General features: G+C 35.8%; 1 protein-coding gene across 2 annotated transcripts in view; it reads right to left on the bottom strand.

The window, feature by feature from the left end:
- Nucleotides 1–27,833, bottom strand: part of CDK13 (cyclin dependent kinase 13) — a 118,889-nt gene that overhangs the window by 32,867 nt on the left and 58,189 nt on the right. For both annotated transcript variants that reach the window (XM_040644421.1, XM_008703610.2), the window contains exons 6-7: nucleotides 9,671–9,860; nucleotides 8,393–8,449 (exon numbers count right to left, since the gene is read on the bottom strand). In XM_040644421.1, coding sequence (XP_040500355.1) covers nucleotides 8,393–8,449; nucleotides 9,671–9,860 — 247 coding nt within the window. The remainder of the gene's footprint in view (nucleotides 1–8,392; nucleotides 8,450–9,670; nucleotides 9,861–27,833) is intronic.

The raw sequence follows: 27,833 nt of genomic DNA, 5'->3' as shown, positions 1-27,833 counted from the left end.
TTCATTGGTACTAGTTTCTCTGCCATATCTGTCCCTAGCCTTCCTCCCCCACTTTTTTTGTTTTTTTTTTTTTTAAGCATAAAACCAGATCATATCACTATAACTACATAACATTTAAACTTTACCTCAGTTGGTAAGACCATATTCCAGAGTGTCTCACTTCCTATTTTTACACTGGGCAGCTTTTTGGACCTTAAACTTTCCAAGTCTATTCCCAAGCTTTGCAGTTGCTGAGTTCCTTCTATTTGCAATGTTCGTGGCCTCTGTCTTCATTAAATTATCCCATTCTCATCACTCAGGTCGGTCCTAGCTCAATTTTACTTCTTCAAAGGTCTATGCTAACTATCTTAGCTAAAAATTACCCACATGCCCAGAGTGACCTTACAGTCACTATATTATCTGCTTTGTAGCCTTTAAGTATTTTAAGTTCTTTATTCCACAGGTTCATTGTCTGCCTTCTCTCATCACCATGTAAATGGGACCAGGGACCCTGTCTGTCTTTGCTACACAGAAACAAAAGTAATTTTTCCCCAACTGAGATCATCTTACAATACTGTTCTGTTTTTACGACACATATAAATTTAGCAGTCCTATAAGTACCTGTATCTTAACACATCCAAAGGACATTTATCATCTTTCGCCACCCACTTGCTGCCTGTTTCCTGTCTCAGGAAACAGCATCACCACTTACGGCAGAGACTACTACCTGTCTTCCAAAATCTGTTCTTTTCTTCAATGTTAGCTGCCCACCTACACTACATTCCCACCCTCACTACAGCTGGGTATGATCACATGACCAAGTTCTCACCAATGGAATATGAATATAAGTGGTAAGTGCCATTTCTAGGTCTGGCTCATAACATTCCTCTCTCCTTTTTTCTAGTTTCTGGCTGACAAGAGGTGGTGATAGCCTTGGAAGGCATGTGAAGATGGCAGATCTTCCCACCTAGATCCCTGAATGACACCACCTGATCTATGAGATGGTTAAATACTCTTAATTGTCCACCGAGGTAAGCAACAATCACTCCTGATCATTAAGTGAGAAATACATATAAATTCTGTATTCTTTAAGCCACTGAATTTTGAGGTTCTGTTTGTTGTAAAAGTTTACCTTACCCTAACAAACCACTTAGCCAGTTGCTTAAGCAGAAATCTTACAGTAGGGGTACAGGCAGGTATGGGTCTAACAACACATATTCAAACATCACTTTCTAACAGTTTCATATCTTATGATATGATTCATCTGTCTTTCTAACATCTATGCCTATTCCCTCATTCTAACCATCATCACCCTACCTAGGTTTACTACAACAGCTTTTAACTGGTTGCCCTTGCTTCCGGACTTGCAAGGTCAATCCACTTTCCAAAATACAAAGTGACAGCATAAAATGTCAATATGTTATACCTTTAAAACACATTGCTGCCTCTTAGAGAATACGCACACAAGGCCCATAAAAATCTTTATTACTTGGTTCTTGCTCCAACCACACTGAACTATCAGTTCCTCAGGAGGTTGAGCAAATACTTTTTCTACAGCTAGGAGAAAAAGCCAGGGAGAAAGCAGAGCTGGCAAGAAAACTTTCAAGAAAGACAGCAGTGCTACAATTATGTTTTAAATGTTTGAGATAAGCATTTTTTAAATAAACATTTTAAATAAGCTCTTAATAAAGTAGTTTGTAATAAACTTTTAAAAGTTAACATTGACAAAAGATAATGAAAATGATGGTTTTATTAAAGTCAAGAAAAAACACGTAATTTATTCAAGAATTTTACAAAACAGGTGTCCTGCCTCACTTTCCACCTTAGTGCTAAATGAGAAGGAAGCAAACACTGAGAGAATACACAGACGGAAAAAGACTTTAATCCTAAGAGCAAATTCCAAGGTAGATGGAGTTAGCAAATAAAGCCTATTTCAAATCACGTAATTCACTAAATGATTATTAACAAACAATCAAGAAAACACCTCATGTTATGATCATGAAACCATTTTTACAAACACAATGAAAATAAAGGTAACTATGATCTGAAACTAGGATGTTTAAATCCCAAGAAAACTAAAGTACTGTTGTAATATAAAAATAGATCATTCAAAATTAGACAAATAAGTGAATATCCAGAATCTCCAAAAATGAACCTGTCACATTTGCCTACTAGGTTTAGCTACCCATTATCAGCATCATAAAGATAGTCCTGCTTAGTTCACTAAGAGAAAATGCAAGTAATGTGACACCACATATATGATGCTTTTTCTTTCATGAATTTCTAAAAAATTACATTCTTGAGATGTCTACCCAGTATTTCCATAAAAAGTGAATTTACTAGTATGAAAAAAGAAACAGGACTGAAAACGAACAGGTCCTTAAACAGTACAGAATAAATACACTTTAAAAAAGACAACCTGGGTCCCTGGGTGGCTTGGTTGGTTAAGCATCTGACTCTTGGTTTTGGCTCAGATTATGATCTCGGGGTCCTGGGATTGAACCCCGCTTCGGGATCCCCTATCACTGGGGAGTCTGCTTGAGATTCTCTCTCTCCCTCTCCTTCGGCCCCTCCCCCCACCTGCACGTTCTAAAATAAGTCTTAAAAAAAAGAAAACAAACACAGAAAATAAACAACCCCACTTACTCCCATAATTAAGTTAAATCCAAGTAATAAATTTCATAACCTAGCAAAACACACACATGTGCACGCGAAATCCCTCTGCCATTAAATTTTAAAAAACCAAACAATAATTCCAATAAGCTATTATTTTTAGTAAAAACTAAAGATGCAGAAATAAAGGTCTCAATGTTAAATATTCTGAATTTCAATTTCTACTAAATATCTTCACCTGTAAATCTTATTAAAAGTTTTTGAAAAGAAAGCAGACACTATTTCTTTTCCGCTAAAGGAAAAAAAAAACAACACTCTAAAAACAACAATACTTCCTTTGTTTTGTTTTTTCAAAACTCCTACTTTAATGTGGTCAACAAAACATTAAGATATAAGACATCAGGCTTATATATAATAAAACTTTCATGTGAAATCTAAGATTATTTAAAATATCTGATGTTATCAAAATATTTCTCAATTATAGCCTTCTCAATTTGTTATTTAAGGAGCTTTATGGGAGATTCAGAAACGGAAATATCATACAACTTGCTGGAAGACTAAATAAGTAGCCTTCCTTGGGTAAAATTAAATATATTATTTGAAGGCCAAGAGAACAGAGACAGTAAAATTCAGCGACTGTTTGTTGTAACAACTGTAAAAACCTGCCATCAGCCTAATGGTACCTCCAAAGCAGACCCTAGATGCCCCTAGAACTCCGCATCTAGAAGATACTTTAAGAAGTGGGAAATTTAAAAAGAACATCCTTTTAGGTAATCAAGATCTAGAGTCTTACCAAAGAAGCACTCCAGTATAACGAAAATAAAAAGCCTTTCTGTCAAAAGATTCAAGTTTGATTCTTAGCCCTACCACTAATTATGTGATCCTGAAAATACACCAAAATTTTGTAAATTTCAGTTTCACTATCTTTAAAATGTATATAAAAATGATATCCACACCACCTGTTTCAGAGAACTTCTTTCCCTTAAAATACTTCTTGTGAAATGGGACTATATATAATAAATTACCATGCACAAATGCTAGCTATGTTTGTTCCTTCTTTATAAACAACAAATATTTACTGAAACTCTGAGCTCGGTACTGCACGAAGCACCAAGAGGTGGCTGGACCAAATGAAGAGCCAACCAACAAGCCATGGTTAGAGCTGTTTAAAGCCTTAAAGTCTGGTGGCAATAGAAATTATAATAATAAACTTTAAGTACTATGTAAATTAATGAATAATGTATTCTGGACACATAAAGAAGATGTGCCCAATGTTGACTATAGGATTCGGGGTAAATTTTTCAAGGGAGGTAGTGACTGAACTGAAGGAAAAAAAACAAATTTGTCAGACTGAGATAATGGAGAGTATAACGCCATACAAAAGGAAACAACTTATGTAGACTCGCAAAGGCACTTAAGAGCTTAACTTGTTTAGGGAACTACAAATAGTTCAAATAGTTCAACACTGCTATTATCTGGGCCGGGGTGGGGGGGCAGGGGGGCGGCAGGCAGGGGACAGTAGTAAGAATGGCAGAAGAAAAGAATGTTAGGGAAAAAGACCAGAGGCACAAAAATCAATATAATTCTATTTACAGTGGTCTATAGGAGACATATCTGTATGTGAGAATGACTGGATACCTTCAACTAAAATAGAGAATAAAGGAAAAGGAGCAGACTTTTTTCTGGGGAATGTGAAGACAGGCTTTGTAACAATATGTTTAATTTAAAGTACCTACATCACCTGGGTGGAGCTGTCCAGTAAACATACAGGTTTAGAGATCAAAAGAAAGATGAAGGCTTGAAATTGAGATTTGTAAATCTTCAGCATTAAGGGAATGGATGAGATTTCCCCTACATGAAGAGGGGTCACAGCATACCCTAGAGAATTAAATTGCCTTTCCCATTTTAAATGCTCAAAAATGTAAGCTACTGCATTAGGGCCAAAGGAAGTACAATTTAATCTTGATCTTATGATTAGGTCAGCAACCTAAATGAGATTTCCATTCCTAAAGCTTGTTTAGTCACACTGTTATTAATTTGTTATTAAGGATCTTATTACTATGGTTCTAATACTGGCCCAGGGTCTCCCAGAAGATCCTTTGTATTATCTACAATTACCAAAGCACCCTGCACTAATCTGTATCAGGAGGGTCCTCCAGATCAGAATGACCTTCTCTTGGATCAGAATTGATCAAGCACTTACTGTGACTGTGTTTTAAACTTTAGGGCATAAAAAACAAAAACGTTTAAAATATGGTCCCTGTCTTTAAACTGACTAGAATTCTAGAGCTTGAGTGTAAAGACAAGAACACAAGTAACAAGTCATGGATATAATTTCATCTAGTCCTTGGATAAACTGCAAGAGGTAATACTTTCTCCCTCTTCCACTGATAGCTATATATAGCTTTCCTATATACAGGAAAAATTTAGTTTTGCTTTTAATGGCAATTTTATGAAAAGCCACTAGATGGTGATATTGCCCTAAAAATTTTCAAGAAACTTCTTTTGATCACAGTAACCTGTAGAACCATAAAAGATGTTTTCCAATACTCTTTAAAAAAGGATTTTAGAGATTTTAAATCCTTCTTCTTAAAGTTGAGAATAAGAAGATAGAGATTAAGTGACTTGCCCAAGACTATTAAATAATGGGCAATGCCAGGACTAGAGCCAAAGTCTTCCTGATTGAGCCCTACGGGTGTTCCTTTCATAAAAAAAAAAAAAAAAAAAAAAGGGTGTACCTTTCATTAAAAAAGTAAATGTGCTAAGTTACAGTTTCTCCTCTAGAAAATGAAATTATCTTTAGTTTATATGGAAAGCACATATTTATTCATATGGGATGGCCACATAACGAGAAAAAGATATCCCGTCATTTGGGAAAGCACTGGAGCAATGACTTGGTAAAATAAAAACTCAGAAGTGGGTATATTATCATGGCTAAAAGTTTCAGAAAAAGTTGACTTTAAAATAGCTACTGAAAAAAATGAACAGGTGTAAAGAAATGGGCAAAAACCTCTGGTCTCAAGTTCTGTATTTCTCAAAACCAAACAGGATGAAGTATAAATACTGATACACAAAATGAGAAAATGATTACTGAAGTTTAAAGAAATCATTTCCCCCTAATTTTAAACCAGTGGTTCTCCTTTCTTTCACTTAGCACACATGACAGAGGAGATCCTCATTTGTCACACCATCCCCATCCTCAATTCCGAAGTACTATCACTCCATCAAGCTCTCCTCAAAATCAAAAAAGATATCCTGAAACCAAATAAGTGAGAATGTAGTTGAAGCTATTATAGTGGCTAGCTGAAATGTGTTCTATTTGGGAACAAACAAGAAACCTTGCAATAATTTCTTGAACACTTCGGTTATTCTATCTGTAATAGCTAATTGCTTGGAAAATACTTCAAAGTGACTTAACATTTGGATGGGTGTTTTTACGGTAAAGCCTTACCTGACTTCCTGCTTATAATAAGAAAGAAATATGAAAGAAAAATCATTTGTTACATGTTTATTTCAAGAAATATCTAGAAAAGTTGGGACAGTATTAAATCTGTTAAACGCAGTATGGTAAAAATTGGTATGTTATTAAAATTTACTAAAACAATGTATGTATTTTTAAAGTCATTCCATTAAAATTAAGCCTACTTCTTTGATTTTAAAGAAATGGGAATTATTCAAAACGGAAAAAGAAAAGCTTTAAGGGAGTACCCAAGCCCCTAAAAGCTTACAAAACAAAATAACACACCATGCTTTTATCTTATGAATTTGGTTAAGCAGAAAAATTTAGTATACATTACCTGAAGATGCAAATTTTAAATTTTCTACTTTTGTAAGTTCAAAATCCCTGTATCAATTCAGTAGTGCAATGGGGACAATGGCTCAGTGAACACACCACACCCCTGGCACTCCACTGAAACCCAACATTCCATTTTAAAAGGTAAAATAAATAGGAAAATGGAGTTTGATAGGTAAAATCTTACTTTACAGTCAGTATTTCTGAAACATATCTATTCCAATGTGAATAAATATCAGCATAAAAAGAATCTATAAGATGAAAATAGGAATTTAGCTGTTCTCCATCTCCCCTGAAACCTAACATGAAAACAAGAAGAAAGGGATTTACATTCAAGTATGACAAACACATACACCTGTATTAAGAAAGGATGATCTAAACAGTGAAATCTCAACCAGCTATACGCAGACAGAATCCTTAATTAAGCAGAATCTCCCCCCTAAAGAACACTCACTAAAATTTAGTTATTCAGATATACAAATACACATCAAGAGAAGTTTTGGATTAAGTGCATATTTGGCCAGTTTGTTTTTTCCTTCAATTTCTACCAAGAGGCATTATTATATAGTATGGGGCGGGGCAACCTGTGAGTTGGAAACTTCAAAGTATACACTCTTGACTCTGCCAACAAATATTTTCTGATCTTTATAGTCACTCAACCCTTTCTGGGTCTCAGTTTTCTCAAATGCAAAATGAGGGTTACAGCTTTTAAGCTTTAGAACAGTTTTAAACTTAAAAAAAAACAATGCTTTCTTAAAGTATTAATTAGAAGTGTAGCAAGTAAAACAAATAAAAATGGAAAACCTCTGGCTAAAGGAGTATAGGGGGCTGGAGCCCTGTCCAAAACGACTGGTCTAAACCACAGTTTCTGAGCAGTTTAATGAATTCTAATGGATCTGAAACACATCATTTAAAAACCTCTCCACACTAAATAATGAAAATAATTTTCAAAATGACAGGACAGGCTTGGCAAGATTCAAAAATAAACAAATTTTTCACTGTAAAAAATTCAAACAAGAGGATTTTATCAACCAACCAGAAACTGGTCAACATTCAGTGAAAGTAAATACCTATTTCTAAGAATTTCAATTAACTGATGCATCATCATATTAAATTATGGTTACACTAAAGAAATTACAGAATTGACAAAGTATTTCAGAATATACATCTGAAAACAAAGGAACAGTGCTGTTTGACAGGAAAGAAATGGGCCACCCTAGAGATATATTAAACCCAATTAATTCCATAGTATATTTACATAAAACCCAGTGCTTCACAGAAGTGTTTTATTTTGAAATTCCTATCAGTTCTTTTGGTTTTTTTTGAGATTTTATTTTTAAGTAATCTCTACACCCAACGTGGGGGTTGAATTTACAACCCTGAGACCAAGAGTCGCATGCTCTACCAACTGAGCCAGCCAGGTACCCCCATATTAGTTCTAATAAGACAAGTCATATTTCACTACCACCAGGCCCAAAGGAGCCAAATGGGATATACATGCCAACTTCAGCCACAGAAGCTCCACACAGAGAAATTATACAATGGAACTTCCTCACAATAGTTTAAATAAAAGGCTCTAATGAGATTAAAACAAATGTAATTGTAGCTAAAACTACAGTTTTAGAAAAACAGAAGTCCAAAATAATAACTAAAACAAAGTTTGTAAGTTTACACATGCAATATAAAAAGCATATACTAAGATTTTTCACCAAACACAAAAATCACAAACATCTTATATCTGAGTCTGCATTAGAAATTTAAGTATGAGTTTTTTAAAAGAAATTACATTTACCTCTAAATGCCAAAAAAAAAAAATTATTTTTAAATTGAGATAAATGCATAAAATCTGTAATTAAAACAGTCAATCTAATATGGTAGAAAATTACATTATTTCACATATTTAACAATGAAAAGTAAATTCCCCTTTCTTAAAATAATAAACTATCAATAAGGTATTCTTAAAAGTGGTCTCTATTGTCTATAATAGTCACTTGAAAGTACTCTTACCTTTCTTCTGAGCTATACAATCGAGCAAGTCCAAAATCTGCAAGTTTTATTTGCCCTCTGGTAGAAGACAAAATGAACAAAAAGTATTAGTCTACTCTGAAATCATACATATTTGTATCCATTCATAGATATCTAATCATATGATACACATTCATATTCTGTTCCTGAAACTAATCACAAGTATATAAACTTTAACTTTGATCACACAGCAGTACCCTAAGTCCTACAAGTAAAGGCATTTAAATAGATAAACTCATAACAAAGTAAAAAATTAGTACTTTTCCTTTGGTGACTTGAGCTACTATTATTCTAGTACCACCACCACCACCACTACTACTATTTTTATTGTACTAGTATTAACAGTATTTTAGTACTACTTAGTTCCTATTTAGAAAAGTACCTTTCAATGAAAATAAACTGAGATCATTTCTGCTTAGTAATTAGACATATTACTTGTTCAATTCAAATCAATAATGCAAAAGAACCAAACCACAACATTTTAAATTTATGCTAAACTTTTCAGTTCTTAGATGGGCAAGGTCCATAGAACCCTTTCGCCTAACTAAAATCAGAACCAGGCATGCCTCACTTAAACTAACAAGTAACACCAATTACAACAGAATTATCAGAGCTCATGTTATGCTCTCAGTAAAACGATTTTAACATACATTTTACATATCCATTTATGTAGGGGCACCTGGGTGGCTCAGTCAATTAAGTGTCCGACTCGATCTCAGCTCAGGTCACGATTTCAGGGTCATGAGATCGAGCCCCGTGTCGGGCTCTGCACTGGATGTGGAGACTGCTTAAGATTCTCTCTCTTTCCCCCTCTCCCTGTCTCCCCGCCCTCCAATTGCACGTTCTCTTAAAAAAAAAAAAATCTACTTATGCATATGTATGTGTATACACACCTCAAAAAAGTTCACCATAAAACTGTGATACTGGTGTAAAAAAATTTCTAAATAAAAAAAAATTCTTAGATCTATTCTTAACCTGAAGCTGAAATCATATTATTAATTACTAGAATATCTATTCACATTATTTGGAGAATATCAAATGAGACAATCAACTAAGTATTATTTTATGTACATTAAAAACTACTACAGGAAATTAATTAAAGTATATTTAACACAAGTTCAGATACACCTCAAGCAGTAATATTGCTAATTATGTTAAAACAGTTTGAGCAATATAATAAATTTTAAGTCTTTTTAACAGAATAAAGGTATACATTATATAACACTCATTTTAAACACATATATCAAACTGACATCATACCTATTATTTAGAAGAATATTTGAACATTTAATATCTCTATGCAAAAAGTTCTTCTTATGACAATAATCCAGACCTTCCATGAGCTGTCTCATAAATGACTTTATGTGATTTTCATTAAAATGAACCAAGCCTGATTCCAGTAGTCCCATCAGATCATGGTCCATATATTCAAACACCAGATAAAATGCACCTAAGAACAAGAATAATTAATTCATTAAAATTTTTATTCTTATAACTTTTCTATAGGTTCAAAATTTTTAAAAACAAAATGCTGTGGAGGAAATTATTCCATGAAAAATAGTACTACTTTGTCACTTCAATAACATTCATCTTTCTCTCTGAATTTAGTATCAAATGCATCCCAAGGAAACCTCTCAGTTTTCTTCTTCTTCAGAAGAAAACTGTTAAGATATCAAATCAACCCTACAGTGCATAGTTTCTGGGTGTGATTAATATAAGATAAATTAACTGTTTTATATATTGAACAAACTGTCTCTCAGCAGAAGCTGAATAAAATCAGTATAGTTCATCAAAGAAAATCAGTATAGTTCATCAAAGAAAATTTAGAAAATGTTAGAAGAATTGTGTTTAATTAAAAAAGAGTCTGGGCCCAGTTGGGACTTTAGATGATTTCTATTAAGCCTTCAATAAACATATAATTTATTCTGTTTATACAGCTCCAGAGCATTTGGAAGCACACAAACTGCAACTTTATTTTATAAAAGCAGCTTAATCTTGCTACCAAAACCTAAAATAGCACAAAGCACATACACAACAACTGTACTTGTAAGAGATTCAAAAATCCTACTGAAGCTCATACAAATTGAAACCAAAGCTGTATCCAAAAATATTCCAATCAGACTACGTTTAATTTATCAATTCAAGGAAGGAAAACCTAATAACATTCAGTATATCTATCAGAGAAAAAAGCTATTAATATGCCAAAAAAGTCATCTGAAGAAAGCTAATAATCAGTTCCTAGTTAAAAGCAAAGATCTCACCCCTAGTAAACTTAGAATGATTCTTGAAAGTTGGGGATTAAAGAGTGCACTTGTGATGAGCACTGACCGTTGCATATGTAAGTGTTGAATCACTAAATTGCATACCTGAAACTAACATTACCCTGTATGTTAACTAACAGTAATTTAAATAAAAGGGTTTTTTTAGAAGTTTATAATGGTACCTCTCTCAAATCAACAACCAAGTCTTACTGAACAGTAAAATGCCAGTAAAACACGACAAAAACATTCATTACTAGTAAATGCTCTAAGAAGTTAGTAAGCAAAATTATCATTATTTTTTTGGAAGTTAGTAAGCAAAATTGAAGACAATATATAAACACTGAAATAGAGAAAAACATAATTATTGATAAAGATGACTATCTTCCTTGAAAATCCAACAGAATAAAAACAGAGTACCTGGGTTAGAGGAAATCATATATAAAAAGCAAAAGACTTCCTACATGTAAGTAACAACTCCTTAGAAAATAAAATTTAAATAACTCCACAAAAGGAAAAAAAAATTACTACAAGGGACTAGGAATAAACTTTAACAAGTACACAAATTCATTAAATACCAAACTGTAAAATTCTGTATTTTAAAACGTTTCAATAAAAGAACCAAGGATTTGTTTCTATTTTCTTTTGCTGAGAGGATACTTATCTTCTCAGAACAATTCTAAAGTTCACCTTAAAGAAAACAAGAACCAAAGTACCAGCTAAAATGTTTCTGAAAATTAATCTACCAGAGATTACTATGACCTGTAGGGACAACATAAAAGTGTAATATAATATACACCAGAAAACAGAGCCTAAATACACATCTAATAATTATGAAAGCAACCATCAGTGAAGAAAAAAAAAGAGGCAAAATTGGTAATGGGACAAATGTGTAACACCATAGGAAAATGGGGAGTTATACCAAAGACAAAACAATACCCCATTAAAAAACCAACAGATTTTACTAAATAAAAATTTAGAATCACATACATAAGTAAACAATATGGAAGAGAGGGAAAGGTAAATGACAAATTGGAGAAACACATTTGCTACAAAATGGATTAATATCCTTAGTATAAAACAAAGTTTTAAAAATCAGTACAAAAGACCATCAATCCCACAAGAGAAAATGAGATATAAAATGAACTGTCAATATATAAAAGATATTTTTGTCCAAAATACATGAAAATAATCTCACTATTAACCAAAATATTCGAAGTAATATAACACTTTTAACTAAAGGGAAAAGATTTCAAAAAGAAAGACAATAAATACACAGTATTAACAATACTGTGAGGTAAACAGATAAAGTTATATAGTGCTAGTTAATTAGAAGATTTATAAAATATAATTAGGTAATATACACCAAAGTTTTAAAAATTACATATCCTTTTACATAGCAAGTGCATTAATAGATATTTAGCATAAGGAAATAAAGATTGCAAAGATTCAGCTATAGCATGTTCACTAAAAGCAATGTAGTATGAAACATTTAAAAGCAAAACAAAAAACCTGGTTATTATGGTATATCTACACCATACCATGCACTTTGAAAATTACTGTAGAGGTATAATATCAATGTGGAAATGTATTACTGATGTTGAGTTAAAGCAGATTATAAAATAATAGGTACTTGACTGATCTATCTTTGATGGTATTAAATAACAGAGAACGTATTTAGAGCTTGCACAGTGCAATACAGTTGCCACAAGTCACATGGGGCTACTGAATACTTGAAATGTGGCTAGACCAATGTACTGGAAGTGTAAAGCATACACTAGATTTCAAAGGCTTACTACAGCAACAACAAAAAGAATATAAAATACTCAATACTTTGTTATACTGATTACATTGATCTATTAGATATACTGGGTTAAATAAAAATACGTAACAACTGATTTTTTTTAAAAGAGGCTATGAGATTATTTTAAATTAAAATAGAATGGCTTGCATTCTGTTTCTATTAGAACTGAATTAGAGGTATAAGAATTGAAATAGGAGAGCTAAAATTCTCTCTCTATGCAGATAACATGATCTTCTGGTCCCTGAAAAAGACATAAACATTCAACGAAAAAATTATAAAAACAGTAACACAATTTAGAAAAATAGCGGAAATAAAATATACAGTAGTCATTAACATAACTACCGGTTAAAAGACAAAAGGGAAGAATCCATTTCTAATAAGAGATTAATTTTTTTAACTTTGGAAATGTACCAAATCCTTCAAAGATACACTAGTAAGACACTCTTATATAAGACAGAAACCTATACACAAAAAAATGCATACATTCTTAGATAGGAAGACAACATGATAAGATGTCGATTTTCCCCTAAATAATTTATAAATTAAGCACAAGCTCAATTTTTATTTATTTATTTATTAAAGATTTTATCTATTTATTCAGAGAGAGAACTCAAGCAGGGAGATGGGCAGAGAAAGAGGGAGATAGAATCTCAAGGGACTCTGTGCTGAGTACGGAGCCCCATGCAGGGCTTGCTCAATCTCACGACCGCAAGATCATGACCTGAGCTGAAACCAAGAGTAAGACGCTTAACCAACTAAGCCACCCAGATGCCCCCACAAGCTCAATTTTTAAAAATAGAGTTTTTTTTCCTACAATTAAACATAAAGTTGACGTTATATCCACATAGAAAAATAAATAAATAAGAAGAGCAATGAAAACACTTAAAAGAGAAAAGGGAATCTGGCATGAGGCTCTACCAGATATTAATTAAGGTCTTTAACTAAGAAGTGTAATACTACTACATGAACATGAAATAAAACAGAAATCCAGAAATATACCCAAACACGTATAGAACTTTAATATATGATAAAAATGGCATATCAATTCATTGGGACAAAAGATGGACTTATTAATCAGAAATATTTGAGCAACTGAATAGTGAGAAAGAAACAGATAAAACTGATCTGTTCCTCACAACATATACCAGCAATAAAAAAGCACATGAACCAGTGCTAAATATAAAAAATAAAATCATGAAAACATTTTTTAAAAAACATGAATTTCTTCATAACCTCAGAGTGAGGAAAACTTTCCTAACTAGGATTCAAATCAAGAAGAAATAAGGGGAAAACACTTTGATAATGTGACTATGTAAAAATAAGAATCTGCATGGCTAAAAACATTACAAATTTAGAAGAGTAAAGCAAACTGGCAAATACTCATTTACAACTTATATTCCAGATAACAAATTAATATCCATTATAAAAAGTCCCTCTAAGTTGGAAAGAAAAAGATTAACAACCTTACAGAAAAGTGGGCAAAAGAAGACAGATAACCCACGGGGGGGTGGGGGGGGTACAGCAAATTGCCATTAAATCAATGGAAAGATGCTTAACCTTGCTCATAAGAAAAATTTATTTTTCAAACTGAAACTTCACCACAATAACAAACTGACAATAATCCAAAAGAATGACAGCAGACTCTACTGAAGAAGCTGTGAGAAACACTCTCATACACTGCTAGGAATCTGGTAATATCTAGTTTAATCACATTTAGCATTTCCCTTTGACTTAAGCCCAATTCTAGGAACCTGTCCCAAAATTCACGGTAAAAATACAAAATGATGTAGGCACAGAGCTGTTCAATGCAGCATTCTTTTTTTTTTTTTTTTTAAGATTTTATTTATTTATTTTGAGAAAGAGAGAGAGCACACCAGCAAGGGGAGGGGGAGAAGGACAATCCCTGCTGAGCAGGGAGCCCGATGTGGGGCTCAATCCCAGGACCCAGAGATCATGACCTGAGCCAAAAGCAGACACTTAACCAACGGAGCCACCCAGCCGTCCCCAGCATTACTTCTAACAGTAAAATACTGAAAACAGCGCAAATGTCTATCAGTAGGAGACTGACAGAATCAACTGTGGCACAACCACACGGTAGAGTACTGTATAGCCATAACAGGGATGACGACAATCTCTTCCGATATAGAGTAATCTTCCGGATACATGATTAAATGTGAAGAACCAAGTACAGTACAGCATTTACTATTATGCTCCTTTTATACACAGAGGGGAGGGTGAATATATAGGAAAGAAACTAAAATGATGAATGGAACATTTTAAAAATAAAACCCAGTTGCCCATAGGTAAGGGCGAGAACAAGAATAAGAGAAAATGGAACTGGGACTATTCTGAATGTGGCCTATATTAAGGTTTTGAGTTTGGACTCATGTAATGTTTTACATGATTAATATACATCATTAAACCACAAAGGGTAAAAAAGTAATGCCTAAAAATTGGAAACAGATGAACCTAAATGTGTATCAAACTGGCTGCATATGGTCTGTATCACAGTATTTTGACTAACTATCCCCAATGGGGACTAAGAAATCTAAAACTACTGAATAAGGTGGTTTTCTTAGTAATTAATATTAGTATTGTTATCTTAAAATTATATGTATATTGTAGGACTACGTTAATATCTTGGGAATCAAGATTTTTAGTTAAAAGACAAGTATAAGATCAAAAAAATATAAACCCTGTTCTTTTAAATTAAAATCATCACTGGTAGGGGTGCCTGGCTGGCTCAGTCAGTAGAGCGTGTGACTCTTAATCTCAGGGTTGTGAGTCCAGGCCCACATTGGGATTTTTGCTTGTGGAGCCTACTTAAAATAAAAAATAAGTGAGTTTCTTTAAAAAAAAAAAAATCATCTATGGTAGCCAGCCACCAAAATGGCCCCCAATGCTTCTTATCTCCCAGTATCTATGGCCTCCCAGATTCCAGGACGGTCTGTGTGACCAACAAAGTATTGCAGAAGTGATAATGTCACTGGCTACCAATGCAAAGTCACATAAACATTGCAGGTTCCATTTTACTTTCTTGGATAACCTTCCCTGAGAAAAGCCAGCCACCAAGCTATCAGGATAGTCAAGCAACTCCGGTGAAAGGTCCATATGACGAAGAACTGAGACCTCTCACCAATAATGGAACTACAACTTGCCAGTCATGTGAGGGAAGTTGATTCTTCAACTCTGGGCAAGCCTCCTTGTGACTCCAGCCCTAATAACATCTCATGACAACCTCATGAAAGAACCTGAGCCAAAACTGCCCAGCCAAGATGCTCCCAAATCCCTGCCCATAGAAACCATAAGAGATAATAGCTTCCAGCATCATCTTTGAAGTATAACTGCCAAAGAATTGGATTATATCTAAAGAAGCTTCTAGATCTAATTACCATCTATAGGAAATATGTGAGTTAGAAGAACAAGCTAAAAGGAAAGGAAGCATTTAGCCAAATCCAAAAAGTGGAATGAAATTTCTAAAAAGCAAAGAGAAGATACTACAGATTCTAGGAGACCTAAAATGATAATTAACCATATACAATATAGATCTTGTTTGCATCCAGAGTCAAACAAAGCTCCTATAAAAAATATTTCTAAGGTAACTAGGTAAATGTAAACATTGACTGTTAGATAATATCACAAATTTGTTGTGTATTTTATTAGGTATAAGGCCCTCTTTCTTTTTTAACATAACCACAATTTCATCATCTATTATAGACAGATGATTAATCAAGTATTTATGTTTACAATATGATGCCTGGGATTCACTTAAAAATAGTCAAGCAAAATAAAAACAAGTAGGGAGAGAAATGAAACAAGTTTAGCAAAATGTGGTAAAGATAAATGTGAGAAAAGGCAACACTGGGTTCATCACACCATTTTCTTTATTTTTAAGTATGTTTGAGTATTTCAATAAATGTCTGAAACAAAAATGAATAAATAAAAATGTTAGTAGGCTTTCAAATTATCCAGAATTAATGGATATATTCTTCCCATATTTTAACTTCGGTTTTATTTTTATCAAGGTTATATATTTATATCATTTTAGGCAATGTTTCAAAGTCAACGTTTCCAATCGTTTCAAACGCTTCAAACTGTGTCATGAAATCAATTTAGTAGGTCACAACCCACATTTTAATTTTTATTTATTATTTTTAAAGATCTTATTTTTAAGTAATCTCTACACCTAATGTGGAACCCAAACCCACAATCCCAAGATCAAGAGTTGCACGCTCTACCAAATGAGCCAGCCAGGTGTCTCACAACCTGTATTTTTAAGAAGTTTTTTCTATTACATGTTATTTTTCCTTACATTGTATTTAAACAGTAGTAAAATCATATGTGGTAATATTTTTTAAAATATAGCATGGCAAGTAAACTTTCATTTTGGTAGGAACTTATATAAATACATAGAGTTAGCAAAATGTCCAATATCAAAATTCTAAGAGCAGTTTATCTCTGTGTGAGCAGATGGGTGATTTTTACTTTCCTCTTATGCTGCCATTTTCTGACTTTACTACGAGGAACACAAACAGTGATTTTTAAATATATTAACAACTATGTCTAATATACAATTTGATAAGGAAAAAAAACAAATAACGCAACTGAAAGAAATGGCAATGTCACAAAGAATGCACATGGGAGATCAAAATGATTAAACACGTAAGATGCTCTATACCTCACTAGTAATCAGGACAGTACATTTTCACCTATCAGACTGACAATATCCAGTGATTTCCAAATGAAACTCACAACTACTACAACTTTTTGGCAAAATAACCTGATTGCCTGTTAATTAAAAATACAAATGTCTGTTGACTTAGCTGTCCCACATCTGGGAATAAGCCAAAGGAATTAACAGCACCAGTATGCAAGTATACATGTATAAGGCCATTTCTAGCAGTACTGTTTGTAATGGAAAAAACAATGGGAAAAATGGAATGCTCATAAAGAAATGGTTGAATAAATCTGTATATTCATACTGTGGCACATTATGGAGCTATGTGAAAAAATTTTATCACCTAGAGATATGTTGTATTCTTTAATAAGAAAAGTAAAATACAGAGTAAAAAAACAATTAGCACCAGGACTTCCTGATTCTGGTCTGACACGCAGGGAATTTGGAAGTTACTATACCCATCATCGTGACAAGAAAATAGGAGAAGAAACTGAAAATCAACAACTCTTCTTAGATCCACAGAGAACTGAGGTCACAGAGCAAACCCCTGCCCCCCAAATTAGTGAGTGAGACAGGCGGATACAAGAGTCACAACTCATAAAAGCAGAAGCCCAGGAACACAACTCTCCATAGGAACTATTACTAGGGTAGGAAAGCCCAAACCATAACTGATGAATTGCTGGATACTCTGTGTGAACAAGTTTGACAGTTAAAAACTCCAGGGGATCCAGCCTTAGATAGGCTCCCATACTTCTGCCAGTTTTACCACCAGGAAACCTACCAGGTTATCACACTGATGATGACAGAAAAATCGTACTGTGCTTCTGGTAAGGGGAGGGGGAAAACAGTCATGATGAAATGCACCCAGAGCATTCTGTTCTTAACACAGCCTGCTTTCAAGAGAAATTTTTATTACCAGAGATTAACCGACTGGGATTCCACAAGAATCTTTGTGATCTGACAGAGAAAAAAATATCCAACTCCAGAACATTCTAGCCTTTGACTCAGAGGAAGGAAATACTCCACTGCAGCATCCTTTAGTATTCCTGTCTTACTTGAGGGGGGAAAAAAGCAAGAAAACTGAGAAAACACTTCTTTTTTTTTTTTTTTTTTTTTTTTTTTTTTTTTTTTTTTTTTTTTTTTTTTTTTTTTTCAGCTTATCCCATTCCCCCACCCTCCTCCCCTCTGAAGTCCTCAGTTTGTTTCTCATAGTCCATAGTCTCTCATGTTTCATTCCCCCTTCTGATTACCCCCCCTTTCTTTATCCCTTTCTTCCCCTACCGATCATCCTAGTTCTTATGTTCCATAGATGAGAGAAATCATATGATAGTTGTCTTTCTCTGCTTGACTTATTTCACTTAGCATTATCTCCTCCAGTGCTGTCCATGTTGTAGCAAATGTTGAGAACTCGTTCTTTCTGATAGCTGAGTAATATTCCATTGTATATATGGACCACAACTTCTTAATCCAGTCATCTGTTGAAGGGCATCTCGGCTCCTTCCACGATTTAGCTATTGTGGACATTGCTGCTATGAACATTGGGGTGCATATGGCCCTTCTCTTCACTACGTCTGTATCTTTGGGGTAAACACCCAGTAGTGCAATGGCTGGATCATAGGGTAGCTCAATTTTTAACTTTTTAAGGGACCTCCACACTGTTTTCCAGAGTGGCTGTACCAACTTGCATTCCCACCAACAATGTAGGAGGGATCCCCTTTCTCCACATCCTCTCCAACAATTGTTGTTTCTTGCCTTGTCTATTTTTGCCATTCTAACTGGCGTAAGGTGGTACCTCAGTGTGGTTTTGATTTGAATTTCCTTGATGGCTAATGATTTTGAACATTTTTTCATGTGTCTGTTAGCCATTTGTATGTCTTCATTGGAAAAGTGTCTGTTCATATCTTCTGCCCATTTTTTGATTTGTTTATTTGTTTCTCGTGTATTGAGTTTGAGAAGTTCTTTGTAGATCTTGGATACCAGTCCTTTATCTGTAGTGTCATTTGCAAATATATTCTCCCATTCCGTGGGCTGTGAGAAAACACTTCTGAAGGACACAGCTCAATACTATAGGCTCACTAACAGACCAAATCATACGAGTATAAAATACTTTCCCTCCCCCTCCATAACTTACCACCATATAAATAGGGCTCCTGTATAATAACAAAAGAATACAACTAAAAGAACTACACATCCCAGACATTTTAAGAAGTCTCCAGGGAACACAAAAGACAACAGGGGAGATCTTAGCCTCTGACAGAGCTTCCGCTAATAATAAGCACAGTCTAACCACTAGGAAGATAAACATAAAACCTAACACAAAAAGCCAATCTACCTTAGTTCCTTCTATCCAATACACTGTGTTTGGCTTTCAAACAAAAATTACAAGGTATTCTATAACACAGTCTGAAGAGAAAATGTAAGCACTGTCAGAGTCAGAGTCCGATACAGCAGAAAAACTGAAATTAATACACCAGGAATTTTAAAAACTATGATTAATATTCTAAGGGCTCTAATGGGTAAAGCAGACAACATGCAAGAACAAATGGATACTCTAAGCAGAGAAACAGAAATTCTAAGAGAATTAACAGGAAATACTTAGAGATCAAACACTGTAACAAAAATAGAGAAAGCCTTTGATGGGCTAATCGGTACATGAGACATGGCAGAGCAGACAATCTGTGAGCCTGAAGATATCAAGAAACTTCCAAAACTGAAATGCAAAGAAAAATAAAGAACGAAAAATACAAAATGCCCCAAAAATGTGGGACAATTATAAAAGGTGTTAACACACATGTAAAGAGAATACTAGAAACAGAAAAAAGAGAGAAGGGAAAACAAAAAATATCTTAGGTAACAATGGCTAAAATTTCCCCAAATTAGTGATAACTCCAAACCACAGGACCAGGAAACTCAAAAAATATCTGGGAAGACAAATATAAAAACATCTACATCTACATACTTCACATTCAAACTACTGAGAATCAAAGAAAAAAAGAGAAAAATCTTGAGGGAAACCAAAGGGAAAAAAACACCTTACCTATAAAGTAGCAAAGCTAACAAAAATCGTATCAAATTTCTCCTCAGAAAGCAAAGATACTGCTGAGAGAGAAATTATAGCACTGAACGCATATATTACAAAAGATCTAAAATCAGGAACCTAAGCAACCACCTCAGGGAAAAGGGGCAAATTAAAATAAAAATAAGCAGAAAATAAAAAGAAAATTAGAAGTTGATTCTTTGAAAGGACCAAATAAAATTTGGTAAAATAAAACCTCTAGCCAGGATAATGAAGGGAAAAAAGAGAAAATGTGCAAATTACTAATATCAGAAATGAAAGAGAAGACATCACTATTTCTCTCAAAAACATTTCAAGGATAGGGGCGCCTGGGTGGCTCAGTCGTTAAGCGTCTGCCTTCGGCTCAGGGCGTGATCCTGGAATCCTGGGATTGAGCCCCACATCGGGCTCCCCCGCTGGGAGCCTGCTTCTTCCTCTCCCACTCCCCCTGCTTGTGTTCCCTCTCTCTCTGGCTGTCTCTCTCTCTGTCAAATAAATAAAGAAAATCTTAAAAAAAAAACAAAACATTTCAAGGATAGCAAAGGAACAGATGAACAATACTATGCCCACAAATTTGATAATGTAGATGAAATGGAAAAATATCTTGAAAGGCACAATGTACCAAAAGTCACAAAAGGAGAAATAGACAATCTAAACAGGTCTATGTCTTTTTTTTAAGATTTTATTTTTAAGTTATCTCTACACCCAATGGGGGGCTTGAAACCATAACTGTGAGATCAAGGGTTGTACACTCTGGGATGCCTGAGTGGCTCAGTCAGCTAAGCATCTGCCTTCGGCTAAGATCATGATCCCAGGGTCCTGGGCTCAAGCCCTGGGTCAGGCTCCCTGCTCAGCGGGGAGCATGCTTCTCCCTCTCCCTTTGTTCCCCCCCCCCCAACTCATGCATGCTGGCTCTCTCTCTCTCTGCTGTCTCTCTCAAATACATAAAATCTTAAAAAAAAAAAAAAAAAGGAGTTGCGTGCTCCACCAGCTGAGTCAGCCAGGCACCCTTAAATAGGCCTGTATCTATTAAAGAGAATGAATCAATAATTAATAACCTTGTAAGACCAAAAGCACCAGGCCCAGATGGGCTTACTGAATTTTACCAACAATTTAAGAAAGAAACTACATCAATTCTCTACAATCTCTTCCAGAAAATATAGAGACACAGACTACTTCCTAACTCATTTTATAAGGCCAGCATTACTTTAATACCAAAACCAAAATCACACAGACCAGTATTTCTCGTCTGTGATGTAAAAATCGTCATAGATGTAAAAATCCTCACCAGGGCGCCTCGTGGCTCAGTTGGTTGAGCGTCTGCCTTCAGCTCAGGTCGTGATTGGGATCGAATCCCATGTGGGGCTCCCTGCTCTGTAGGGAGTCTGCTTCTCCCTCTGCCCCTCCCCCCAATCGCTCTGGCAATCTCTCTCTCTTTCAAATAAATAAAGTCTTTAAAAAAAAATCCTTACCGAATTTAAGCAAATCAAATCCAACAATGTATGAAAAAATATATACACCATGACCAAATGGGATTTAGTTCAAGGTATGCAAGCCAGGTTCATCATTCAAAAATCAATTAATGTAACCATGACATTAAGGCTAACAAAGAAAAATCATATGATCATAGCAACAGAGGCAGGAAGAACATCTTACCAAATCCAGCACTCACTCATGATTTAAAAGAACCCAAACTCAGCAAACCAAAAATACAGAACTTCTATGAAAGATATCTACAAAACCTACAGCTAATATCATACTTAATGGTGAGAGAGCTCCCACCAATAAAGAACAAGCCAAGAATAGCCCTCTCACCACTTCTATTCACTGTCATACTGTAAGACCTAGCTAATGCAGTGAGACAAGAAAAGGAAATAAAAGGTATACACTGTTAGAAAGGAAAAAATAAAATGTCTTTGTTCACAAATTACATGACTGTATATGTAAAAAATCCCAAAGAGTTATCAAAAAAAGTCCTGGAACTAATAACAATTATAACGAGGTTGTAAGATATAAAACTGATGTACAAAGTTAGTTGCTTTCTTATCTACCAGCAATGAATAACTGGAATTTCCAATTAAAAACATTATATGATTCACATTAGGAACAAAAATAATACTTGTTATAAATCTAATAAAATATGTACATGATCCATATAAGAAAAACTACAAACCTCAATGAAAGAAGCAAAAATCTAAACCAATGGAGATACTCCATGTACATGCACAGAAGACACAATATTGTCAAGATGTCATTTCTTCCCAGCCACAGCTATGCATTTATCGCAATCCCAATTAAATCCTAGCAAGTTCTTTTATGAATACTGACAACCTAATTCTACAGTTCATAGGGAGAGGCATATCTGATAAAGGACTGGTATACAACATGTACAAAAAAGTCGTTGCACTCAACAGTAAGAAAACAAGCCAATTAAAAAATGGGCAAAAGATGTGAACAGATACCTCATCAAGAAAAAGAAAAAACCCACACACAGATGGCACATAAACATATGAAAAGATTCTCAACATCACATCTCATTAAAGAATGGCAAACTGAAACAACGAATGGGGTACCATACATACCTATTACAAAGGCAAAAAACCAAAACACCGACAACACCAAATGCTGGTGAGGATATGTAACAACAGAACTCTCATTCATTACATGTGGAAATGCAAAATGATACAGCTCACTTCTGAAGACAGTTTGAGGAGGAGCTAAAATAGTAGCAGAGCAGGAGGACCCTAGGCTGGTCTTGTCCGTGGAACACAATGAGGTAACTATCAACTCATCCTGAGTACCCCAGAAATAGGCCTGAAGACTGACAGACAAACTCTACAACTAAAGGGAGAGAAGCACCCTCATCAAAGAGAGTAGGAAGGGCGGAGGTGTGGTTTGGGGCAGAAAGGGATCACGACTGCTGTGGAGAAGGGGGAGCCTTGGTCGAGGAAATGAGAGAGAGAAACACACAGAGCGAGCAAGAGAGACAGAGGAGCACACAGGGGAACCCACAAGGAGAACACTTCCCCAAAGCCACGTGCTGGGAAAAAGAGAGGGGCTGAGTTTTGTGAGTTCTTTTAGCCAGTAGGGCTTCGAGCCTGGAGTTTGAAAGGTCGGTGGGCTGGGCTGGCCTAGAGCCCTGACGGTGCTGCCCTGCTCCTGGAGAGAAGGCAGACAAACACCCTGGGGGCAGAGGGCATGGGAACAGCCATCTGAAGAGTCCTGTAGCACATGGCAGGGAGATGATCTGCCCTTCCTAGCGTCATCGAAGAGAGGTAGTATTCCTGGAGAGGTCTCACTGGACACACAGGAGACCGCTGGCACCATTTCTCTCCCCACCCTTCAGCAAAAACACGGATGCACCAGCAGGAGGCGGCACTGAGACGACATAGGCTGCCTCACTTGCTTCCAACAAACCCCACTTCCTGCACTCTGGTGAGACTGTCTTTCCAGGTCAAGCTTGCCTCAGGCCCAGCGCAGTGAGACCCTCCCCCAGAAGACCAGTGCAGGCCCCTGCCCACATCATATCCCTAAAGCCTGGAGTTTGAAAAGTCAGCACGCTTGGCTGGGAGAGACCCCACAGAGCACTGTGCCACTCCTAGTGAGGAGGCAGGCCCACAAGCCAGGGGCAGATGGCCTGGAAACAGCAATCTGGAAAAGGCCTGGGACACACCTGGAGGAGATGATTTGTTCTCAGCTTTCCTGAGAGGCAGACTGCTCTCCAGGGACAAGGGAGGTGGCTGGTGCCATTTTCCTCCCCTGCCACAGAGCCACCTGAGGTTGTAAGCAGCACAGCAAGGACTCGGGCTGCCTAACTTGCTGATGCCAAGTCCCACACCCTGGTACCCTAGCAGAGCTGCCCTTCTCAGTCAAGCCTGCCTCAGTCCCAGAGTGGCTGGCCCGTTGCCCAGAAGAGCAGCACAAGCCCCCACATATACCTCGTCCCGACTAGAGAGTTCTGCGGGGCTGCAGTTCTTGTGCAAGCGGCCTCAGGTCCCATTTCACAAGCAGAGCAGAGCACACCTAGTGCAAACTCGCCCGCCACATTCTGGCCGGGACCAAACACTGTCCACATGCAGCTGCGAGACCCTCTGCAGATGACCGGCCTGAAGGCTAGAGCAGCCGAACCACAGCAGCAGAGCGCACACAGTACTCACAGAGATGCCAGACACCGGGCACAACATACTCTCTGCTTCATAAAGCCATTTCTCTCCAAAGTGGGAAACAAATGGACTTTTCTTGCACCCAGAAGAAGGCAGAGACTTAGACAAAATGCCAAGATGGAGGACTTCATCCCAAATGCAAGAACAAGAGAAAGTAATGGCTAGAAATCTAAGTGAGACAGATAGAAGTAACACGCCTGATGGAGAATTTAAAGCAAAAATCCTAAGGATACTCGCTGGGATTAAGAAAAGAACGGAGGACTTCAGGGAAGCCCTTCCCACAGAGATTAAAAGAGTTTAAAAAAAAAAAGTCAGAAATGAAAAATACAACTGAGATGGGAAACACTTGATCCAATGAACACGAGGATGGAAGGAGCAGATCTCTCTACAAGACACTTGGCAGGCCAGAAGGGAGTGGCATGATCTATTCAGTGTGCTGAATTGGAAGAAAACTCTGATCACAAATGGTAACATTTCATTTTTTTGATGGTTGAGGAACAGTCCCTAATCCATACACACACATACATACACACACACACACACACACACACACACACACCACACCTTCTTTATCCATTTATCTGTTGATAGACATTTGAGCTCTTTCCATAGTTTGGCTATTGTGGACACTGCTGCTCTAAACACTAGGGTGCAGGTGCATCTTCTGATCACTATGTTTGTATCCTTTGGGTAATGCAGTTGCTGGCTTGTAGGGTAGCTCAATTTTTCACTTTTGGAGGAAACTCTGTACTGTTTTCCAGATAAATGTGGAAATTAAGAAACAAAACATATGATCATAGGGGAAGGGAGGGAAAAATAAAATAAGATGAAATCAGAGATGGAGACAAACCATAAGACTCTCAACTACAGGAAACAAACAAGGGTTGCCGGAGGGGAGATGGACGGGGAGAAGGGGTAACTGGGTGATGGGCATTAAGGAGGGCACTTGATTTAATGAGCACTGGGTGTTATTCGCAACTGATGAATCACTAAACTCTACCTCTGAAACTAACAATACACTATATGTTAATTAATTTAAAAAAAGAATGGGAAAAAATCTGCAGCCGAGATGACTCTATCCAGGAAGGGCACCATTCAGAATCGAAGGCGAGATCAAGAATTTCCCAGACAAACAAGGACTAAAGGAGTTTGTGACTACTAAACCAGATCTTAATTATTATTGTCAAGATGTCAATTATTCTTGTGAGATGTCATTTCCCAGTCTATTCTTTTTTTGGGTGGTTAATTATTACACAGAATGCCATCATTTTTGTTTTGTAGAATCTATTTATTTTCCTGTTACCTAATGAAATTTTTTCTCTCTCTTTAAAAAAAATAAAGACAGTTTGAAAGTTTCTCACAAAACCAAATATACTCTTACTACATGATCCGCCAATCGTGCTCCTTGGTATTTAATTAAAGACACTGAAAAATTATATCCAAACAGAAACCTGCATGTGAATGTTTACAGCAGTTTTATTCATAATTATCCAAAACTTGGAAGCAACCAATATGTCCTTCAGTGGATGAATGGATAAATAAATGCACTACATCCATACAATGGAATATTAGCACTAAAAAGAAGTGAGGTATGAAACCATGAAAATTCACGGAGCAAACTTAAATGTATATTACTAAATGAAAGCAGACAATCTGAAAAGGCTACTACCGTATGTTTCCAATTATAATGATGTTCTGGAAAAGGTAAAACTATGGTGACAGAAATAAATAAATAAATAAATAAATAAATAAATAAATAAATAAATAAATAAATAAATAAATAAATAAAATCGGTATTTGCCAGAGTTTCAAAAGGTAGATATGAACAGATGGAACACAAGGGTAAATTTTTAAGATAGTGAAAGTATTCTCTGCATGGGTCTGTTAAATTCTCTGTGTCTGTGAGACTTTCTGTGCCTCTTTGTCTCTCTTTCTCTGTGTCTCTATCACTCTCTCTCAGACTCTATCAAAACTGTTGGGTTCTCTGTATCTCTGCTTCACTGACTCTTTGACTCTGTCTCTCTTTCTCTCAATTTATATATTTAAATATATTTTTCTATTAATTCTATTTCCATTTTTAAGCATAAGGTCTTGAAGGATATGTAACAGGCTATTAACCCTGGATTGGGAAGTAACAAGAAAAAAAACCAGGAAATTAATTTTTTTCTTTATATATATTTGCATTATTTCAATGATTAGGATAAAATCATTTTTACTTTTATACTTATTATAGAACTTTATTTTCAAAAGAATATTTAAATAAAGAATTTATAGGTAAAATTCCTTAAAATACAAGAGATTTTAAATTCAGTAAAAGCAAATCACAATAAGCTCTACACTCACAGGCAAAGCAATAAAATGCAATAAGGAGAACAAATAAATTGGGGGGACTAAATTATGTATTACTTGCATTTCTGATACCTTTCACTGAATAGACAGTTGAGTCACTACTATTCATTGTAATTGGGTTGAATCCTTAAATTTCTGCCCCACCAAAAGATCTGAAACAACCCTTTATAAGAAGTCAAGAATCTGAGGCCTGGGAATCACAACTTGACTTGAATTATAATTGGTGGAAACCCTCCAATCGATCCCAGAACAACCCTATGCTACTAGGGCATTCTAAGACCACAGGCTATTTTAAGATGGACCTCCCTAATCCATACCTACAAGCCAATGCACACTGACCTGAACGAAAGAGATAATTTATCAATCTTCTAAGCATTGTTTCGGGTACAAAGTGAAACAGAGTTCTCAAAGTCATATGGCAGAAGTCCAGGTTCCCTCTCTCTACCTCTCAGGGCTAGCTCTATACTCAGAACCCATACTGTCACAAGGTGGTTGTTGCAGCAACAGCTCCTTCTTGCTCTCAGGCTTACACCTCACAGGTAAGAGCACCCCGCTCTATGCATGAAATCCTAGGAATAAGTCTCAATCTCATGAACAGGAAAACCTTACTGTAACTGGCCAGTGATGTGCCCCTAAAGAGCTGGAAGTGGAGTCAGCTCTACAGCTACATGAACTGAGAATAGGTAAAAGGTGGATCCTCAAAAACAAAAAGCCCACAGCTGTTACAGAAAGTAAGCTATATAAGAAGTAGGGTAAGTTGGTGGTAGGAGACATCAAAACATGTCAAATACAGTATCAACCCCAAAGTAAAGGTAACATCAAGCTACATTCTAGAACTCTGTTGTCCATTCAAAGGCATCTGTCACAAGTGCCTATGGAGCACCTGAAATGTGGCTAGACTCAATGACACAAGATGTACCATGGATTCTGAAGACTTAGTACAAAAATGTGTAAAATATTTCAATAATTTTAAATATTCACTACATGTTGAAATGATAGTACTTGGGGGTACTTTATTTTTATTTATTTTATTTTTAGAGAGAGTGTGTGTGGGGTGGGAGAGGGCAAGAGGGAGAGGATCTTTTTTTAAAAAAGACCGATTGATTTAAAAGAGAG

Source organism: Ursus maritimus, unplaced genomic scaffold (genome assembly GCF_017311325.1).
Source record: "Ursus maritimus isolate PB19 unplaced genomic scaffold, ASM1731132v1 scaffold_3, whole genome shotgun sequence".
Taxonomy (NCBI): Eukaryota; Metazoa; Chordata; class Mammalia; order Carnivora; family Ursidae; genus Ursus; species Ursus maritimus.
The sequence above is the reverse complement of the archived record's forward strand: the minus strand, read 5'-3'. Positions and strand labels throughout refer to the sequence as shown.